Below are 19653 nucleotides of genomic sequence, written 5' to 3'. Positions count from 1 at the left end.
ATCAATAGGAAATTTTTTAGATGTACGACTAGACTACAGTTGGCTAAGAGCAGAAAATAGGTGTTTGTTGAGTATTTTTTTTCTTTATTATGTATCTCATTCAGCTTCTCTTCTTGGCATACTGATGATCAGATTTCACACTGCGGTTTTACTAAAAATTAAAACAGTAACATTCTTTAAAAGTCTGGTGACTTCTCTAACAGTAAGAATCCCGTTTCTTAATGTACACCGGAATTTGTGCCATTTAGAACATTCACGCTGGCTTGACGGAAAGTGTTTCCCCAAATGTGGAAGCTGTTTTAATGCAGCACACAAAATATGAAATTGACAGATGCTGAAAGAAACTCAGATATACTGATTATGTTTTGGGGTGACTTAATGGTGATGCCCCCAAATATTATACCCTGTTCGCTGTACTTTTTGGAAATTGCATCAGTATAGCCTATATTACTTTAACCAACTTTTCTGCAATATGTCTAAACAACAGCCCATAATAAGTGAATAATACAAGGTTGCCGAAGACGCAGCTAAACTTTTGCTCCATTCCAACTATTCAAACAGATGGCAGTCCTAGGACTAACAGCGCAATCCTATGAAGAGTTACTCCAGTCTAACTGAATTGACTTCAGTTCTCTTTAATGGGAATAACCCCATATAGGATTGCTTGCCTAAGAGAGTTACATGTGTCTTCTTCCATATGCCAATAACGGACAGCACCAAGTATGTGTGAAGAACAAGCAACAGTCATCATTTGAAGAACATGCAACAGCCAGTATAAGGAACAATGAAATTTACAACAGGCAAAATGTATATGAATGTAATATTAGTCCCAGCAAAGACTGAAAACATCTACACTAGAATGAGTAAGAGTCCACTGTAGCCATTCAAACTATAAACTACCTCTTGCTCAATCATTAGGAAGTGTTTAAGCCAGACGGCACTTTCAAGTGAAGCCTGATTGAAAACTTCTTCTCTTGCATTATATTTTTCTACCATACCTCTATCGCTCTTTGGCATCTCGTGGAGCTTGCCAGAAATACTGGTGGGTCAAAGCCGCTTTGGCTGAGATGCGCCTGTTGGGATCATACAGTAGTAGTTGCTGTAATAAGAGGAGAAAAATAAGAGGAGAAAAATAAGAACCCACAAAACTATAGTTCCAGCTATTCACACCATTACATGTACATAAAAATAAATATGCCACTATCTTTCATTTAAAAAGATGGATTCTATCTATTAAAGAAACAAAATTATTAATCACAAGAATAGTAATCCAGCAACAGCAGCATTAAAAAAAATCACAATTAATTAATTACCATTAATTAACCACCAGCCATGCCTTAAAATCACGAGTACATTATAAAACTGGAGCAAACAGTCCAGACAGAATTTGTGGAATAACAAAATCTAATAAATACAGAGAGTAATAAATATTAAAAACAGAGCAATAAAACCAGCACAACAGCGATATAGTAAAAAAAGCAAAAAAAATATCTGCCAGCCCAGGAAACTAAAAGTAGCAAAAAGCAGAACCGAGCAACAACAGTCTACAAAAATGCTTGGAAAAGAAAAAGGGTTTTAGGTACTCGCCAAGTGCAGTACCAGATAAACAGCAGCACGAGGGGAGTTTCAAAGAAGGTACCAGTACTTCAAAGTAGCTGCCTCAAAAGATGGAGGCGCACAGAGCGGGGCATCTGAAGAACAATCTTAATTGATGGGCAGGTTCATATAGGAGCAGGTGATTTTTTAGATACTCCAGTCTCCGAATGCTTAGGGTTTAAAGGTAACAATCACCACCTTGAATAATGCTAGAAAACAAATTAGCATCCAAGATGGCAAGATCCATTCTCTGAACTCTGCTCAAACTAGCATATTGAACCAACTTAAATTTGGGGGGGGGGGGCAGCTGCATGTAGAGTATACTGGAATAATCTAATATGAATGTGATTCAATATGGGTAAGTGGTACCAGACCTCCTTTTTCAATGAAAAGCTGCAGCCTCCACTAAAGGCAGCGAAAGGATCTGCATAACATAGATGATACTGTGGTGATCTACAGACATGCATCTAAGAGCCCTCCCAAGCTGTGAATTTGCTCCATTAGAGGAAATGCAAACCCATCCAGCCAAGGCTGCCTTCTCACACCTTCTTACATGCCAGCATGTATCATAAGAAAGCACCCTAAACTATTGAGTGGCAATGCTAGACGTCATTAGTGTAAGTACTAAGGTTGATCTCATTTATGTCCCCGAAGAGAGCAAAGCTAATGCTAACTGGGAATACAGGTTTAGGGAAAGTATGCATTTCATGCAAGAATGCATCAGTTAATCTTACAGCCTGACCCTATGCATGTTTACCTGGAAGTAAATGCTCCTGTTATCAACAGTATTTACTTCCAGATACATAGAAGACGCACTATCTACGCCGGTCATGACAAGTCACTATTTTGAATTCTCAGTTTTTCATTTATAGCACAGCCTGATCTAGCTATCTGCTCCTTAACAGGAGCTTTGTATGTACTTGGTAGTGCAGCTGCTCTGACATAACGGGAGTGGATCTCAGGTTGGTTTGATGTAAAATTTAGTTTCATCACCCTTGTCACAAGGATAAAAACAACAAAAGCACATGTTCTGCCAGCCTGGTACTTACTGCCAATAAGTCTCGTCCATCTCGGTCCAAGTTTGAAATTATTGCCTTCATGTCTTTCCTTGGCCATTTCGGGAAATTCCCTTTGTAGTCAGGAAGCTGAGTCACTCCCGGCCACACCGATTCAGTCGGTGTGCCAAGCGTCCGGAAAATCCGAAACAGCTGGTCAATTTCAGAGTCCCCGGGAAACAAGGCTTTTCTGGTCACCTGGTTCAAGAAAAGAGTTGATCCCTGCATCTGGTTGTCTTTTCACTACTATGGGTAAAAACGTTGCGCAGCCATAATAGTCCATTCAAAATCCCCCAAACAAGAACACTATGGATAAGTAACGTTCATCTTTATCACAATGATCCCAGGCAGCGAGAAAACTGGGGAAGTCTTTAGCTAGCGCTATAAGAAAAGGAACACCCAAATGCATTGAACTCCACTCTGGAAATCCAGAAGGGCTTGGTATAACTCCCAAAATTCTCTCAGGTAAAAACCTAAATGGCCAAGAAAGTTCCTTGAAATGTGGAGCTTGGGGTATTGCAGACCTCTTGTGCCTACTGATCCAGCAGATGGCCCCATACAGAAATCTCTGGGCAGGCCAAGCTCCTACACCAAGCAGATGCTCTACCGAGGAACAGAGCACCAGACTAGCAAACCGAACAAGAATGTACAGAGCTCTGAGTAAGGATTTTTTTCCCTTTTAAATGGCCAGTATGTGGGGTCTGATTTGAACTGGGACTATAGCATGATGGGAGGGAGGTTTAAGCCTTCTACCCACGCTGATTCTCAATCCAAAAGAAGCTTGCTGGGTGCTATTTGGTTGACTGAAACATTCAAATCCTGTATCAAGACGTGTATGTTTTTCCAGAGGGGTACATTGCAGGGTTTAACTGTAAATTTAAATGGGTTTAATAGCTAATGCTCTTCACAGGATACTGTAATTTTGAGATTGGGGGTTCTAGCAGAAATCTTGGCACCCTCATCAAACTACAATTCCCAGGATTCTTTGGGGTAGCCATGACAACTAAACTAGCATTTAAATTGTATGTGGTGTAGGGGTTGCCATACAACAGCTATGACTTGAGGGCAGCACACACACACACACAGCAGAAGGCCAGGAAGACACAGGTCCAAGTCCCCAGTTTGCGACCTTGAACCAGTGACTGGCTTGGATTCTCTCACTCTGCTTAGCAAAAGTCCCTTAGCAAAGCCTTCCTCCAGCCTGAGAAGGCTTTCTATGATGGAAGTGGCACTTTAGGCTGGAAGATTTGAACATGAAACTTGGCTAAGCAGCCTTACCTTACCCCTTTTAAGTTTGTTGTGGGGATAAAGAGGGGAATCATATATACTAGCACTGGCTACTTGAAGGAGTAGTGGAATAAAAATGTAAAACAAAATGTGCATTGTAGATCAGCCCCAACAAAATGGGCTGCATCTTGCAATGTATCAGCAGATGGTGCTGATAGGTATGGATCTTTCCTTTACCCCAGCAGTCCTTTCTAACTCTGGGGAAGTTGATTTCCAAGTCACAGGAGCTGCAGGGACAGAAGCCAAGCTACAAGTGACGCCTGACACAGGTTGGCCACTTGTCAGCTTCCCTCAAGTTTTGATGGGAAATGTAGGCGTCCTGGTCTTGCAGCTGTAATGGAGAGCCAAGCTGTAAAACCAGGACGCCTACATTTCCCATCAAAACTTGAGGGAAGCTGACAAGTGTCCAACCTGTGTAAGGTGTCACTTGTAGCTTGGCTCAGACACATGTGAGTCAGGAAGCTGCACTGAAGAGGGGGAAGGGCCCAGCACCGTCTTCTCCTCCTCTTATCAATGCAGCTCTGCTAATAGAAAATATTAGTTTGTTCCTTGCCAGTACATCTGCTGACCCATGTGGTTATTATTACCAGTCCCTATAGGTCCTGTGATCCTGGGAATCAGCTTCCCTGAGGTTGGAAAGGACTGGATCTTGTGCCAATGGATTGTGCTATTCAATTCATCATGCCCTGTTACGCTTCTGTCTTCTGAACCACCTCGTGACACAGCTACAGACTTAATGATACAGCTACCTCTGATCACAGCATGGGTGATATCAATTTTCTCAGGAAATGAAATCAGAGTAGAAGAATTCTTTATACTCTGGAATTCCTTGCAGCAAAGGGAAGAGAGTAATAGGCAAGTAGTGTAACATCCTGGTTGGCTTTTATTTAATTGAGGACGCAGGCGACCATGATTTATGTTTATATAAAGTATTTGTGAAGCACTAAGAAAAAATCACTTCGGATATTGTGCAGTGTGCTCCCATGTCTATTGGTTTTACAGCTGTAATTATGTTTCATTAGATAGCATGCACTATAATATTCCCTTGCACCTCATACTACAACAAGGTTTTGCTTCACTTAAAAGGTATCAGTACAAAGTTTTAAAGATTTTTGTTCTAACATCTCTAGGAAAGTAATGTAAGGATGTTTAAATATGAGCCAATGTATAGAGAGGCTGAAAGAAGAAATTAAATTTACTACCTTTGCATTTTCCAACCTTGTCAAGATATCTAGGAATGTCCTGTCATATTTACTGCCCTTTCTTCTAATGCACCAGCAGCCTCTAGTGGTTGCTACTACTTTTTATTTCTCGTATCAAGATGCTTTTAAAAACATTATAAGCAAAACAGAGACATGTAGGAGAGATGCACAGCAAAGTAAAAAGGCCTGTTCAGTGCAGGTGGTCAGAATTCAGCCAAATATTCAGAGGATGAACCAAATTAAATGCAAGCAACTTTGAGCTAAGAGCTTCAGTATCATTAGCTGACCTACTAGATTTATAGGGTATGAGCATTGTCAGATATCTGACGAAGGGAGTTTTGACTCTCAAAAGCTCATCCCCTGGAAATCTAGTTGGTCTTTAAGATGCTACCAGACCTGAATCTTGCTCTTCTACTAAAGACGAACATGGCTACCCACTTAAAACTAGCTTACCTGGCATCTTTCCAACTTATTCACCAATTCTTTTTACACACTGACATGATATAGAGTAGGAGGAGTCAACTTAGCAAATGCAGTTTCTTGTTCACTCAGACAGCCAAAATCTATGTACACTTCAGTCCTTGTAAAAAATTTTGAAGGACTAAAAGGGCTTTCTGAGTTGATCTACTGAAATTACAAAATGTGGTGGGGTAAAAACATGACAGTGTATTTTGAAGGCAAAATTTAACTTCATGACAAAGTGGAATTAGGAAAAAGAGATCCTGGATAACATGGTAGATACCCTCAGTTTCATAGGGACACTGTCAAATCTACCCACAGAATACTTATAATTTAAAAGTTTGCAACCAGTAAACATCGTTTTTGTCATCTGATGCACTCTGTATTTCTGTTGGTTCTCTCACCAAAAGCCAAATATTGATCTGAGGGGTCTGTTAGTGACCTGGGACTCAAACAGTGGTTTCTACAGTTGCCAACTCCAGGTTGGGAAATTCCTGGAGATTTTGGTGGTGGAGCCTGAAGAGGACGGGTTTGAGGGAGGGGAGGAATCTCAATGAGGTATAATTTCATAAAGTCCACCCTTCAAAACTGCCATTTTCGCCAGGGGAACTGATCTCTGTCATCTGGAGATTGGTTGTAATTCCAGGAGATCTCCATCCCCTACCCTGAGGTTGGCAACCCTAGAGATTTCTAGTGTATTGTCTGGGAAATCTGAATCAAACACTGAAAAAAACCCATATTCGTCTGCAGAAAGCATTTCAGCTGTGGCCCTTGAACTGTCTGCAGGTGAGTAAAGGGGAAGGAGGTATTGTATAAATACAGAAAAGTCATAGACAACATAGGATTCTGTGGAAAATAAAATGCTGCGCCCTTAAACTTTGAAAAAAAAATGAAGAATATTACCATTTCTGCAAATATGCAGCCGATGCTCCAGATATCCACAGCTGTTGAGTAGTATTTACAACCCAGCAAGATTTCAGGGGCACGATACCATAAGGTTACAACCTGGAAGGAGCCACAGTGAAAGCAATGAGTGCAATTTAGCCTTCATAGACCTGCAGTACCTTCCCTGATACTTTGACGTCCTGCTCTTGTCCCACACAGCTTCCCTTACTGCATCAGTGCCCACTGGTCGGGCTAGCCTCTAGGCAACAGCATTAAAGTCATTTTGCAACCCATTAATGTTCAGCTAAGGCAGTCCCTGATGTTTCAAGGGAGAGAAGCCACATAGGAGAGTATAGGGTAAAGGGTAAGGCATTATGTTTAGTCCCTGATGTTTTCTCAAATGTGTCAGAAGCCAAATGATCATTCTAATTTGTGAATTTATGTATAACAATTTTTGACGGCTTAGCCACAAACTTCCAATTTTCAAATCTCAAGAGCCTACCTACTCATAAGAAAGATACTGTTTCTTACTTTAACTCGTTTCAAAATCAGAAGATCTTCTTCTTAGTATTACCAGTCAGAAGGAAGATACTGTTGCCCTAAATAAACTTTAGTACTTGTTCTGTCCTACATTTGATTCCTTTACCTATAAATGATTTAAGGCAATCAGACTGGATGCAGTTGCTGTACCTCCCATTTTGTTCTCCTCACTCACATCTTGTTGCTGTGGGACAACTCATATTTGTGACAGCATGTGGGAGAATGGGGTGCGCAAAAGGAGCGGATGGAGGAAGGGGGCAAGAGGCACAATCTCTGCATCCACTCTTGCTACCATGGAGCATGTAAAGATACAAACTGCAGGAAAACAGTTTTGTAGCTTGTATGCTCCTAGTTAAAATCCTATTTCTGTTTAAATAAATCCTGGCCTACAAAAGCTTCTACTCAAATAAATGTGTTGGTTTCGAAGATGCCCCGGGACTCTGTTTTTTAAAGATACAGGCACACTCTGGATTAAAAATGAGCAGACCTAGTTCTCCTAAAGGTCGGATATTCTTTCCCCTCCTTAACAAACAGTACTACTAAAGTCACACCCTGAAGGGAAATCCTATACCTGTTGCAAAGACATGACAATTCTTCCCGTCAGAAGTTCTCCCGTATAGTGCTGTGCTGATGAAATTCTGATTGAAACGCCTGACCTGGCAACTTTGTCATCTTTCTGTAGTACTTTTAAGACTAACCCACTTTACTGTAGCCTAAGCTTTCTATTTTGCTACTACAGACTAACACGGCTAACTCCTCTGGATCTTTTTATAGTGCTGAGAGAGAGAATATGAGAAACTTTACCTCATGAGTGTAAGTACGCAAAGGAACACCAAAGGCTCTAGCTAAGCCAAAATCTGCTAGTTTGATGGCCCCCATTTCATTTATAAGCAAGTTCTGGGGCTTTAGGTCTCTGTGTATAACTCTGTGGGAGTGACAGAAGCCCACTCCTTGTAGCAGTTGGTAAAGATAGCTCTAGAATGAAAGATTTCAGACAACAAGCATGAGGATGCATAATCATCAAATTCATCACTGTAACCGAAATTCTGCTCATGCGCATGTGTGACTTTTGTTCATTCTCTGTAGGCCGGAGTAGGCATGCCACACAGCCTCCATTAATTGCTCTTTACATTTCTACATTCCTGATCTCCTGGTCAGTTGGCACACCACAACAGGAATCAGGGAGTAGTTTCATCTTGTTCTCTCATCATTCACAGAGCACAACATTCCCATACACTCTAAGTAATATTCTTCTATGCTCAGAAGCTCATGATGTACCTTTCTTTCCGTTATGCTTCCTAGATTAGACAAAAGTCTTATCACAGCATATTTTGCTTAGTTGGCTGAGAATGGAATGTGTAACTTGTAACTGTTGCTATAACCATATTTGGGCATCCGGGACTTCCTGAATACAAGCTAATAAAACTCTCGCCTCCATCTTTGGAGGAACAGACTTTGCATCCAGACCCTGTCTTGTGTCGTTACTACAATTCTCTAAACAACAGGGCTAGATATGGTTGGATTCAACTGCTTTTTTACCACTTGTAAAGGGAGAAAGGGCCCTTTTTGACCACCCCAAAAGGCTATGCTTTGGACCTGCATGAAAAAAATCATGGTTCAGAGGCTATAGTAAGGATGGAAATTGAGAGAAACTGACTGAAAAAACTGGCTGGATCCAACCCATAACCTTCCCAGTTCTTGGTTATAATTAGGGAAGCCAGTTTTTTTTTCTGGCACAGTTCCTTAACAACTGCATAACATCCTCGGGCTGAGTTTTGCCTGCATTGGACTTTGACTGAATATGATTTGGTCATGCAGATTTAAAAGGCACTGAAGCCCAGTCAGTTGGAAAAAAGATGAAAGCCCTTATCTTTTAGCAATGTGAAGTGCAGAAATGGCAGGGGAGGTAATGTAATACTTTTCTTGCCTGCTGCTTCTCCACTTCAAATCATTTTTCTCCCTACAGGGTTCAAAATACATGTTAATCCTTGCAAACATATGTTTGGAACCAACCGGTGATAAGCAGCTAGGAGGGAACATGTTCTGGGCTGCAAACCTAAGAACACTTCCCTGTGAGAAAGACCGTAAATAAAATGGGACTTCCTTCTCAGTGGACCTGCCCAGGACTGCTTACATGGAGGAGAGAAGGTGTAAGCAGTGTAAGGTTAATGATCTCTTCCCCTGCCCTTTCTCCATTCCACAACAGCTGGGGTTTTCCACGTTTTTCCCGCCTGTTGGTTTTGGCCCCATATTCCTACAGTTTATCCCCTGATTTCCGCACAGTTTTTTGCCTTTAGTTTTTGCTTCCTTTTGCTTTTTGCTTTTCCCCCCCACAGTTCTTTTGAGACCACTTTTACCCCAATCTTTCTCTCAAAGCTGATTTTGAGTCATTTTTTTCCTATTTGCATCATGCTTCTTTCAGTTTTGTTTGTGCTGCTCACTCCCACCAACCTCCATGCCACTTTTAAATGACTGGATGTTCGTCATTATCAAACCACTTCTCCCCCACCCAGGATACCATGATCAATGGTAACAAAAGGAGAATTAACAGGGTCGCATTCCCCCTGTTCATCTCCCGGCACAGGTCATCCACCAGGATAACCAAAGCCATTTCACTCCCATGACCAGGCCTGAACCCAGATTGGAACAGATCCAAACAATCTGCTTAATTCAAAAATCCCTGAAGTTGCCCAGCCACCACTTGTTCAACCACCTTGCACAGAAAGGGTACATTTGTGACTTATTCAATTGTCCTAGAGTAGGTTTCTTTAGGAGTGGACACGTCAATGCCCATTTCAAGGCAGGGGCAACCTCTCTCTCAGGGAGGTATTTACTGTCTCCTGGACTCAGTGCGCCAGCCCCTCCTCTGGCAGGTTTAAGCAGCCAAGAGGGGCAAGGGTCATACAAGCAGGCAGCAAACTTCCAAAACTTCTGTCCACATCCTCAGACTGGACGGAACTGGAAAAATTGGCGCCCAGGGACCATCTGATCTGGTCCCTGCTAAAGCAGAGTTCAAGGCCATTTCCATACGGCTTACCACTGCTCGTAACAACCTGGAAGATCGCGCAAAAACTGCGGAAGATCGCCTTTTCTTGCACAAGATTTGTGCAATGTCACGTGACGTCGCGCAAATCTCGTGCGAGAAAACGCGCTCTTCCGTGGTTTTTGGCGATCTTCCGGGTTGTTACGAGCAGCGGTAAGCCGTGTGGAAACGGCCCAAGTCAGAACGGACGCAAGTGACTTTATCCGCAAAGTGCTTGGCAAAGTAGGCTGCTGAGCAGTCCGCCTCTTCTTGTAGGTCTGAATTCCAATATGCCACAGAACCCAATAAACCCCTAAAAAGGGTGTGTGTGCTGTGACATCACCAATTATGTTACCTATGAGAACAGCGCCCTCACTTGATTATTTAAGGCATGCTAGAAAGAAAATAAAAAGACACCAAAACTGTCAAAATGCAAAAGGAGGGCAGACATGCAAAATAACTGTACCCAAACCACTATCTGTGCTTGTGGATCTACTGCTAAGAAAATCAGGAATAAGTCGAGTGTGTGGAAAAGCCCAGCTGTCATTATTTTGTTGCATATTTTAAGCCTTAAGTAACGGAAGGTTGTTTGTACTCAGGTCTTACCGAAGAAAGTAGAGGATCAGGCTTTAGGAAATGCACAAAGGAAAAATCTTCCAGTTGTGGAAACGTAAGGAAAAAATGTACCTTGACTAAACTTAAAGGTAGCTCACTTGTACGAGACGAGTCCATGTATTTTTTAAGGTCCTGATTCAGATATTCAAAGACCAGATAGAGCTTCTTCTGACTGTGTACCACATCGAGAAGCCTGGAATCAAAATGAAATCCAATGACTACACATTTGAGTTTGAAAAGGAAACTTACATCCTCGCTATTGCCCAAATGCACCCACCACGACTGTTTTAATAATGGATGTAGCCATTAGGAGAAAAGACCGTTCTCACACAAGCTGCTTCCACGTGGAGGTTTTTCTCCACTTTGGCTTCCAAACTGGAGAGCTTTCTTTCAGAGCATCCACACAACATCATGCTCTATCTGCTCTATTCATCCTTTCTGTGTCCTCAGTAGGCTCTTTCCAAAACCTGATCCTTGTGGGGGGGGGGGGGGGGGAATGCAGTCCAAGTGTGTTATCATGCTGCTTGGACAAGGCAGCACATGTTTTCAAAGGTCCTCCTCACATCAGCACTTTTTCCCTGCTGCCAGCCCCTTGCAGGTGCCATTTTCTCTGCCACATCACTGGAGGACTTTTTTTAAAAAAAAGAGTAATTGCTATACTACTATGTGTGTGTGTGTTATATGCCGTCAAGTCATTTCCGATGGCGACCCTATGAATGAAAGACCTCCAAAATGTTCTATCGCTAACAGACCTACTCAGATCCTGCAAACTGGAGGACGTGGCTTCTTTTATTGAGTCAAGCCACCTCGTTTTAGGTCTTCCTCTTTTCCTGCTGCCTTCCACTTTTCCTAGCATTATTGACTTTTCCAGAGAATCTTGTCTCTGACTGCTATAGCAGTATAGCAATTAATGATTGCTATACTGCTATAGCAGCCACAGAACTAACAGGGGTGAGCACTTCCCGCAATGACCAAGAACAAAAAGAAAGGGAAGGCAGCAACTACCATACCAAAAGCATTATGAAAATATGATTTATATGCTTATAGTAATGTATAAATGGCAAAATGACAATAAAATTGAATAAACAGCATATGTGAAAATTAATCAAAGATGTGAGTCATATATACAAAAATTCAAAGGTTAGAGACCAGAAGCCGAATATATCTAGGAAAATACTGGCAAAACACAATTCAGTAAGTACAAGGAAGTAATATACAAAATGCCAGGACCAATATCAATGCAAAGTCAAAATAAGTTGGTTCAGACCACAAACATGTAGTATATTCTCATTAAGGAAAAGGGTTGGTAATCAGTTCATGTGTACAAACATAGTCCGTATGTGGGCAATACGCTGAGTAGCTAGACACCGATAACTCCTATGAAAGGGCCAACAGGTTCATGCTTGCATATTTCATATCCCCGTTTCACAGGTCATTGCTTCCTCAGGGCAGTAACCAGGTGCCACACACAGGAAAAAAATGATTGAAGTCTTATACCAAACAGACACACAAAATCACAGCCTCAATGGGAGCGGTCCGGCAGCACAATGACTGCTATAGCAATCATTAATTTTTAAAGTCTTCCAAAAGACCACTGGTGGCACAGCAGGGGGGGGGAATGCAGGTAAAATGGGATTTGCAAAGGGCTGACAGAGGAAAGTGCATAGAAAACTCCCATGTGGAAGCTCAGTTGCCAACGCACATATGCCTTTGCATTCACAGCAGCAACAAAAAGAAACACCGAAAATCCTTGCCACAGAGAAGCAGGCACAGTTGTACAGAGCAGGAGTAACCACTAAACTTCTCCTTGTCTTTATGTTCACGCAAACGTTATGTAAAACATAGGCTGTTGTAATGACAATAAAACAATATATAATCTGCAATATGTTTTATCTACCCCAAGCGTTTTTGTTAGTCTTTGGTTCATTTGGTTCATTTTGTTTCAGCCTTAATTACATACTATGCTGATGTTTGTACATATTCTCAAAAAGCAGTGTAGAGACAACCAAGAACATAAGATAGGCAAGCATACCATCGTGCCTCTTTCAAAAATCAACCTGATGCACTTGCTAACACAAAAACCTTGTTGGTAAACTAGGGAGTCAGTGTTTATCTAGGTTATTACCTTTTTACTGGTACACTGACTTTCCTGGGAGAAAACCAAGAAAAGGAAACCTAATTAGTGACACCCTGTGGAATGATGTGTTATAATCCTCCTAATCCTTGACACCTCTGATAATCATCTCAAACCAAAAGAAGTTTTGCCACTTTACCAATACGTTAATTTTTGGCTCTTGGCCTATGGACTAACAGGCTCTTGGTTCAGTTAAAACAGGAATGAGGTACAGGGTACCTCAAAAAAAAACTGGTGCATACTCTCTGCACCTGGTGATTATGAGATTGTGGTAGTTTCAGCCATGTTGTCATTAATTCCACTGTCGTTTCTGTCTTCAGTAGAATCACTCTCTACATAAATACACTCTACACTCTCTACAAAAATAATTTGAAGATTGAGCAGCAGAGCTCAAACTTCCTACTGGGAAGTAAGACCAATGAATTGATACGACCTGGGCTTTTTTTCAGCTGGAACGCAGTGGAACAGAGTTCTGGAACCTCTTGAAAATGGTCACATGGTTGGTGGCCCCGCCCCCTGATCTCCAGAAAGAGGGGAGTTGAGATTGCCTTCCACACCACAGCGCTGTGGCGCTGTGGCGCAGAGGGCAATCTCAACTCCCCTCTGTCTGGAGATCAGGGGGCAGGGCCACCAGCCATGTGACCGTTTTTTCTGAGGGCAACCCACTGAGTTCCACCAACTCTTTTCCCAGAAAAAAAGCCCTGGATACAACTTACTTGTTAAGTACCCAGCTTAGGGGTGCTGCCTCCGTGAGTTAATACATACCAATTCTACAATAATTTAATCTAGACATGCCCTCCCTATTCCTTATTTGAATGAATCTATGATCCGCTGATAGCTGCATACATCAAATTCGTTCAGCTACAGCCCAACACAGTAACTAAAGTCCTGAAATGTTTCTTACCTCACTATGTTTGGATGTTTCAGTTCTTTCAGCAGGGAGATTTCTCTAATTGCTGTACTGGGAACGCCTTCTGTCTCCCTGTGGGAAAAGGGATTCTGGCATTAAGCAATCCCACTCTTTCCAACAAAAGTTTTACTAGGCAGAATAACAGCAGCCATAAACAATTCTTTCCTGTCTCACAATTTTTTTTTCCCGGTGGGATGCTCAGTGGAGCTTATTATACAAGGAACTACAAATACAGATATTCCTGAGATTCCGCACACGTTGGATAATGCACTTTCAATGCACTTTAGCAATCGTTTGAGGTGGATTTTTTGTTCCGCACACAAAAAAATCCATTCCAAATGATCTCTAAAGAGGATTGGAAGTGCATTATCCAACGTAAGCGGAATCACTCATACAGAGTAACTCAACCGAATGCCACTCCCCTTCTCTCTGTCTCTCTCTCAGCCACTAAATGAATGTACTGAAGTGATGATATTCAACCAATCAAACTGCTTGGTATGATGGAGGCTATGCAAGGACTTAGAAGAAATGCCACATGAATAGGTTGGTTACACGTTCCTTTGTTATAAATCTTGGCATTCTCAGGGCATGGTTTAAAAGTACATGATGCAACAACCTTGCTGAAGCTGAACAGGCCGGGGTCTAGTCAGAGCCTGGATGGGAGAGCACCAGGGAACCAGGGTTACCAGCTCCAAGTTGGGAAATTCCTGGACATCTGGGGGTGAAACCTGGAGAAACCTGGAGAAAGTGGGGTTTGGGGAGGGAAAGGACTTTGGCATGGCATAATTCCATAGAGTCCACCCCACAAAGTAGCCATCTTCTCCAGGGGAACTGATCTCTGTGATCTGGAGATTCCAGGAGATCTTCAGGCACTACCTGGAGGCTGGCAATCCTACAGGGAACCTGATATATGCCATCTTCATTTTAAAGGAAGAAAAGCAGGATGCAAATGTAACAAATGAATTCTAAAAAATATAAACAGGTCTTCTTATGATGGAAAAATGGCTGTGTGAATCAGCCATTAACCTCCTTTTTCAAAGGTTTTGGGCAGTAGATTCAGGACAGACTAAAGCAAATGCTACTTTACACAAGGAGTGATTAAGAAGTAGAATTCACTTCCTGAGGATGTAGTGATGGCCACAGGCACAGACAGCTTTAAAAGGGGATTAGACAGAGTCATGGAGGATAGGTCTATCAGGGGCTACTAGCCATGGTGGCTAAAGGGAGCCTCCACATTCAGAGGCAGTGAACCTCTGAATTCCCGTGCCAGGAGACAACTTCAGGGGAAGGCCTCAGCCTCTATGCCTTGTTGTTGGCTCTGCAGAGTTGGCCACTGTGTGAAACAGGATGCTGGGCTAGATGGACCTCTGGCCTGATCCAGCACGGCTCTTCTTATGTTCTTCTTACATTTTTGTTGAGTCCACATACTTACGAATCTAGACGGATCTTCTTCAGAGCAACTAATTGGCCCGTCTGCTTGTTCCTGGCCTTGTACACTACTCCATAGGTGCCCTCTCCAATCTTCTCCACCTTCTGGAATACATCCTGGAATGTGTCCATTCTTCTTTGTTTCTATAACATTTCCCCAAACTTTTATTAAAAGTTTTCTTTTGCCACCATGGTACACTATAGCGCTGCATCCCTTCCCCACTAACATGTAAAGTAACCATCTTTCTATCCAGGTTTGCATAAACATGACTTTTCTTTCTGCCACAACGGGGCATTCAAGGTGACCTACAGTATATTAAAATGTATATGAACAATATAAAAACATATTGATAAAAAGAGCAGCAGAAAAACCAAAATCAATAAGAAACGTGATTGGGAGGGAGACAAGCTCCAAAGACTCAGGAAAACAGGACAGATTTTGCTTATCATCTAAATGATTACTAAGATGATACAGAGCAAAGGCCTGGCTGGAAGTTCCATAGTTTTTATTATGTATTTCTTAACTTCATTTATACCCCACCATTCTGCCCAATGGGGACCCAAACCAGCTTACATCATTCTCCTCCATTTTATCTTCACAACAACCCTGTAAGATAGGTTAGGCTGAGAGAGTATGACTAGCCCAAGGTCACACAGCAAGCTTCTATGGTAGGGCAGGGATTCAAATTTGGCTCTCCCAGATCCTAGTTTGACACTCTGACCACTACACCACACTGGCTCTCAGGTTGCAACCCCAGAAATGTCCATTTTCATTATCATCCATCTAGCTTCTGAAGGCAGGGGCAAATAGGGAGGAGCCTCTGCTGATTATCTCAACGAATGGGCAAGCTCATATAGAGGAAGCAAGTCATTATCCTGCAAAACTATCCCCTCAAAGTACCCTTCATTCATCATATCTGGATTCAGTTTGCTGTATTAGCCCTCATCCCTATATTTACTGATTTCAGGCATCTATACAGAACATCCACTGCCTCATATCTTGAGCTAGATGGAAAGATAAAATAGAGTTGGGTGGCACCTGTGCATTAATGATCTGCCTCAAACCTCCAGGTTGCCTCTCCCAGAGATTTCATGTAAATGTTATATAATAAGGGTGACAAAATAAAGTTCTGGTAAAGCTGTAGCAAAAATGCCACAGTATAAACCACCACCTCCTAGAATTGACCTGTCAGATGGCAGCAGAACCAGTGCAGTGAAGTACTTCCAGCCCTCAAAGTTGATAGGTTGTCCTAAAGCATACCATGGTCAATGGTACTGAAAGCCTCTGAGAGTTTCAGGAGAACGGCATTCCTCAGAGGGCAAGCCATCAGCCAAGCTGAAACAAGACAGTTTCAGTCTTGAAACCAGACTATAAATTAGACTAAATGGCTCAAGGTATTTAGAATCCTCCTGAAAAATCTCAAGCTGGGCTACTGATACCAACTCAAGTACCTTAGCCCCCCAAAAGGGTATTAGTGATCAGTTGACAGGAATGTCTTCAGAGTCTAGGGGAGTTTTTTTTAGGAATGATCTCACAGTTACCTTCTTCAAAGCAGAAATGACTATGCTCTTTCTCTCTCTCTATGACAAATTTATAATTTCCCAGATTCAACCAGTCATTTCCCCTTGGTTATCAGTTAAGATGGGTAGGTGTCACTCCTCTCCAAGCACTCTCAGTATGCAACTGAAAATGGTCTGAGGAAGAGGCCAAGAAGAAACTAATGAAATATACTACATTTGCACTGTACTGCAGTTACTCCTTCTTCTCTCTCATTTACATCCCTTAAGTAAACTAAGGGTGTTGCCTGATAATTACAAAATTGATTGTTTCCTTAATGTTAACCCAGTCTGGATCCAGAGATACAATAACCTATGCCCACATAATGGATGGAGGGTAGCTCTACTAGTTTTTCTCAAAAAACCTAAAGTAGCATTTTAGCTTCACAACAAATTGTAAGTCAGGCTAGCAGTGACTTGCCAAAGGCATTCCCTGATGTTCACAGCAAAGCAGGGCCGTTTCCACACTACCCACCTTTGTCCGGAACGCTATGGAACGCTGCGGAAAAAACGTGCAAGACAGTATCTTCTCGCACAAGTTTTGCACGACATCGCGAAAAACTCACGTGAGAAAACGCTATCTTCTGCATTTTTTTCGCAACATTCCGCAGGGTTCCGGACAAAGGTGTGTGGAAATGGCCCAGGATTTGACCCTAGATTTCCCACAGCCAGACTTTAACCACTGCACAAGACCAGCTCTCTGACTTACTGTTGATGGCTTCTAATTTTGCAAATTAAACACTAATTTCATACTAATACAGACAAAATCTACCAACTAATATGGGTTAGCCTAGATACATTAGAAGTTCTCTATACTGTATAGTAAATATATGTTAACACAGGTGGTGAAAGTATTCATGTTCATGTCAGAAATAAGGCCTGTGTTATGTAACATTAACGGCTGCATGTGTGTTCTAATGTATGGATCAAGAAGTCATCATAACAGTTTCTCAATTCAAGTATATGTAGCAGAAATTACTCTTTCATCACCATTCATACATTAGAAAATCCATGCTGCTTGCCACACTCAGAAGAATCACAGTATTAAAAAAGCTTATTTTAAGTGACTAGGCTATAATGTTACAGTCACCTAAAATAAGTTTTTTAAGAGCTGGAGAGGTGCATCTATCCATCCTGGCAATTATGTTAGCAGAACTAGGAACAAAAAGCTTCAAGAAAAAGAGTGAATTCTCTTCTCTCCCAAGAAAACTTTGAACCTGAAATGCATTTATACGTTCCTTGTTTACTATATTTTTGCCATTAATTCATATTTCACACCTAATGTTTATAAGTAAGTTTATCCTAACATATCCTTAATTGTATTATCCAGTCTTGAAGATAAAATTCTGTGTTGGGGGAGGCTTCCTTGGTATCACTGTCCAAAGAATTTCTGAAATGTAAGTTTAATAACCCTTTTTACAGCTTAGAATTACTGGTTGTAAAGGCTGTTCATTATACAAAAATACTATAACTAGAAAACATAACGATGGCACTTTGAGAGTGGGGGAGGGATTCTTTTCAAATAGGCAGATTCCTTATGGCTATTATTTTTTCAAAGTATAATTTGGTAAACCTAACTAGAACACATATAATAAACAGCCAGATGAATTGGCATTTCATGACTGCTTCATATGTTGTTTCTCCTAACAGAAAGAGCTCCTTTCACGAAGAAAACAGAAGGGAAGCCTTGCATAGGGTTGCCAACCTCCAGGTGTGGTGGGTCTAATGATCATAAGGAACTAACAACTGATTTCCAGGCCATAAGAGACCAGTTCCCCTAGAGAGAAAATGGCTGCTTTGAAAGGTGAACTCTATCGCATTATACCCTGCTGTGGTCCCTCCCTTCCCCAAACCCAGCCCTCCCTAGGAGCCACCCCAAATCTCCAGGAATTTCCCACTGTGGGGTTGGCAACCTTAGTGTTCACACAATGAAATATATGTGTACAGTTGGTCTGCATAATGACTACACATGGCCTCAGAAAAAATGCTTTCCATGTAGGAAAATTGAACCAGCAACCTTGTGGGGAATGCCTCAAAATTTCTATACAGGTGTGGTATTTATTGTATTTTTAATGGTAGATGTAGACTTGGGAATGTTCTAAAGAAGAGCCATCTTTTATTTAATGCTCTGGATTATGGAATTCTTGGAATTCTAAAAGGACTTACTGAAGGCTGCCTGACTGAGAAGGCCTGCTTCGATCCAAACATCCAATCACTGTTAGACCCACCATATTAGCATTCCCAGGTGATACATAAAATACTGATCTGGCTAATTAAGGACAAAATTAACCTCTGAGTCCTTCATGCGGCTTCCCACCTGTTGATCAAGACTTCCATTTGCCTCCATATTGTCCTTCCTGCTGAACTACAGAGTTGCTAAAGGGTCAAAATTCGCCTCAACAGGCTTTCCACCACTAGAGGGAGACTGTTACCAAATATAATACTAAAAGAAAAATTATGGAAATTATTTTCAGCTTTATCTACTCCATTAATGTCTATCAACCAGTCAGGAGGCTACAGAAAGCAGGCAAGAACAATTGATACAGATTTCTACCTACACTCTGATAACTGGTGATGAACATAAATAATGGATTTTATCTGGATTTCCCCTTTACTTACTATGCATGGATGGGAAAGTTGGACAGTGAAGAAAGCTGACAGGAAGAAAATTGATTCATTTAAAATGCAGTGATGCAGGAGAGTTTTGTGAATACCGTGAATGGCCAAATAGACAAATAGGTGGGTTTTAGATCAAGTCAAGCCTGAATTCTCCCTAGAAGCTAAAAGGACAAAACAGAGGCTATCGTACTTTGATCATACCATGACTCCCTGGTTTTATTTCATAGATTTTTAAAAATTATTTGCTGTTATTTATAGCAGGTATATACTGATTTTCCATCAAGATACTGACGAGAATGTACAATTTAAAATATAAAAAGAGAAAACAACAAAATAAGTAGTCT

General features: G+C 41.5%; 1 protein-coding gene across 1 annotated transcript; it reads right to left on the bottom strand.

Moving 5' to 3' along the window:
• Window positions 1-854: 854 nt before the first annotated feature.
• On the bottom strand, window positions 855-19037 carry CDK3 (cyclin dependent kinase 3). The gene is made up of 9 exons (XM_054976897.1): window positions 19008-19037; window positions 16300-16308; window positions 15138-15277; window positions 13700-13777; window positions 10734-10854; window positions 7829-7999; window positions 6503-6604; window positions 2646-2849; window positions 855-1099 (listed from the first exon to the last, which is right to left on the bottom strand). The coding sequence occupies exons 1-9, from the start codon at window positions 19035-19037 to the stop codon at window positions 1001-1003; spliced, it is 954 nt and encodes a 317-aa protein (XP_054832872.1). The 3' UTR covers window positions 855-1000.
• Between the last annotated feature and the right edge of the window lie 616 nt (window positions 19038-19653).

The sequence above is a fragment of the Eublepharis macularius genome, chromosome 4 (assembly GCF_028583425.1).
Source record: "Eublepharis macularius isolate TG4126 chromosome 4, MPM_Emac_v1.0, whole genome shotgun sequence".
In the NCBI taxonomy this organism is placed as follows: Eukaryota; Metazoa; Chordata; class Lepidosauria; order Squamata; family Eublepharidae; genus Eublepharis; species Eublepharis macularius.
This window is presented reverse-complemented; position numbering and strand designations above follow the sequence as displayed.